Source organism: Lucilia cuprina, chromosome 2 (genome assembly GCF_022045245.1).
Source record: "Lucilia cuprina isolate Lc7/37 chromosome 2, ASM2204524v1, whole genome shotgun sequence".
NCBI classification, from domain to species: domain Eukaryota; kingdom Metazoa; phylum Arthropoda; class Insecta; order Diptera; family Calliphoridae; genus Lucilia; species Lucilia cuprina.
The window spans coordinates 38,775,407-38,777,168 of NC_060950.1; the positions used below are offsets into that span (position 1 = coordinate 38,775,407).

At 31.2% G+C, this 1,762-nt stretch overlaps 1 protein-coding gene across 2 annotated transcripts; it reads left to right on the top strand.

The window, feature by feature from the left end:
• The first annotated feature begins 796 nt into the window (after positions 1 to 796).
• On the top strand, positions 797 to 1,748 carry LOC124419439. Of its 2 annotated transcripts, XM_046948946.1 has the most exons (3): positions 797 to 998; positions 1,061 to 1,189; positions 1,261 to 1,748. In XM_046948946.1, the coding sequence occupies exons 1-3, from the start codon at positions 827 to 829 to the stop codon at positions 1,272 to 1,274; spliced, it is 315 nt and encodes a 104-aa protein (XP_046804902.1). In that variant the 5' UTR covers positions 797 to 826; the 3' UTR covers positions 1,275 to 1,748. The 2 variants fall into 2 exon arrangements, with proteins under 2 accessions (XP_046804902.1, XP_046804895.1); XM_046948939.1 differs by having other exon boundaries at positions 1,061 to 1,748.
• Positions 1,749 to 1,762: the final 14 nt, after the last annotated feature.

A 1,762-nucleotide genomic window follows, 5' to 3' on the forward strand; every position in this document is an offset into this window, starting at 1 on the left:
TTGGTACTTTTTCGTTCTACAAAAGGTACTTTTTGAATATTGTATAATATTGAACCTAGAAACATGAAATTTTGCATGTAGAGCCTTGACTAGGTAATAACCTTCCAAAGGGACTTTTTGAATTTTCTATAATATTGAACCTAGAAACATTATGTAGAGCCTGGATTAAGTGGGAACCCATAAAAGGGAAGTTTTTGGTACTTTTTCGTTCTTCAAAAGGTACTTTTTAAAATTTCTATAATATTGAACCTAGAAATGTGAAGTTAAGCATGTGGAGCCCGGATTAATTTAGATCGTATAAAATGGGCTACAATTGGCAATTTATGATTTTTTGTAATAAAATTCGTAATGACTGTTTTTTAAAACATTATGGTGAAGGGTATATAAGATTTTTAAAACAAAATGTTTAAGTAGGAAAAACATTTCGAAGCAAAAAACAGGATAATTTAATATGTGAACGGCTGTATTTAAACTCATTGAGTTTTTCCAAAAACACGTTAAAAACATGGATATGTGTATAGTATAACTTAAGCCAGGCTCCACATACTTAATTTCATGTTTCTAGACAATAACAACACACTAGTGCTGCTCTCGCTCTTGATCTGTTTTGTTTTTATAAACAAGCGTACAATAACAAAATGTTAGTGTGAAGACTTGAAGTTTATATTATTTGTTGAATTGTCGAATAAATAATCAAATTTTTAAATTTTGAGAAAAATATCATTTATTTTTAATTTTTATGTTATCTGGCTTACCGCAAATTGAACGGTTGAAAGGTCGTGATAACTGGGAGCAATGGAAGTTTGCTGTGAGGGCTTATCTGGAAATGGAAGGCTTGTGGAAATCCGTATTAGGAACAGAAGAGGATGTTAAGAAAATCATTATGGCTCGATCAAAACTAATTTTACTGGTGGATACTTTATTGTTTGTTCATATTCAAGACGCTTCAACAGCAAAGCAAATTTGGGACAATTTCATTAATGCCTTTCACACGCCGAGTAAGTTTGTTAAGGAACAGTAAATAAATCTGTATATCTTATAAATCGTTTACCCTGTAAAGGTAATGAAAATTCTACACCTGAAGAAGTTTGGACAGGACGTAAGCCAACTTTGAAACATTTAAAAGTAAATGGTTGTATGTCTATTGTACAGGTTCCAAAAGAAAAACGAAAGAAGCTTGATCCTAAAGGTAAAGAATTGTTATTTGCTTGATATTGTGCTACATCTAAAGCATATAGATTTCTTGATTACAAAACGAAGAAAATTACAATTAGTAGAAATGCAATATTTTTGGAAGACAAATTTCTCAAAGATGTGTGTGAAGACAACAACAATGTCTATTATATTCCATTCGATGAAAACCCGAACAATTTTATTAGCTCAACCGAAGAAAATGATAATTTTGGTATCGAAGAAAATGATTCTGATTCAGAATGTTACTATTCAGAGGATGAAGTTATAACAGTTGGTAGTTCAAAAAATACTCCTGCAGTTTCATTAAGTGAATGTATTGTTAGTGATGATGTACCATCAGAAGAAGCCATAATAATTAACAATACAGATACACCTACCGTAAGTAATGATGAAACATTGGAAGAAAATGAAAATGTTGTAAATTCTGATGTGCTAAATGAAAACTTAAGAAGATCTACAAGAATTCGTAAAGTTCCAGTCTGTTATGCAAATAATGCATCAAATCTTGCTATAGCAGAATGGTCCTTAAGCTGAATTATGGAAAAGCGCAATGGAGGAAGAATACAGA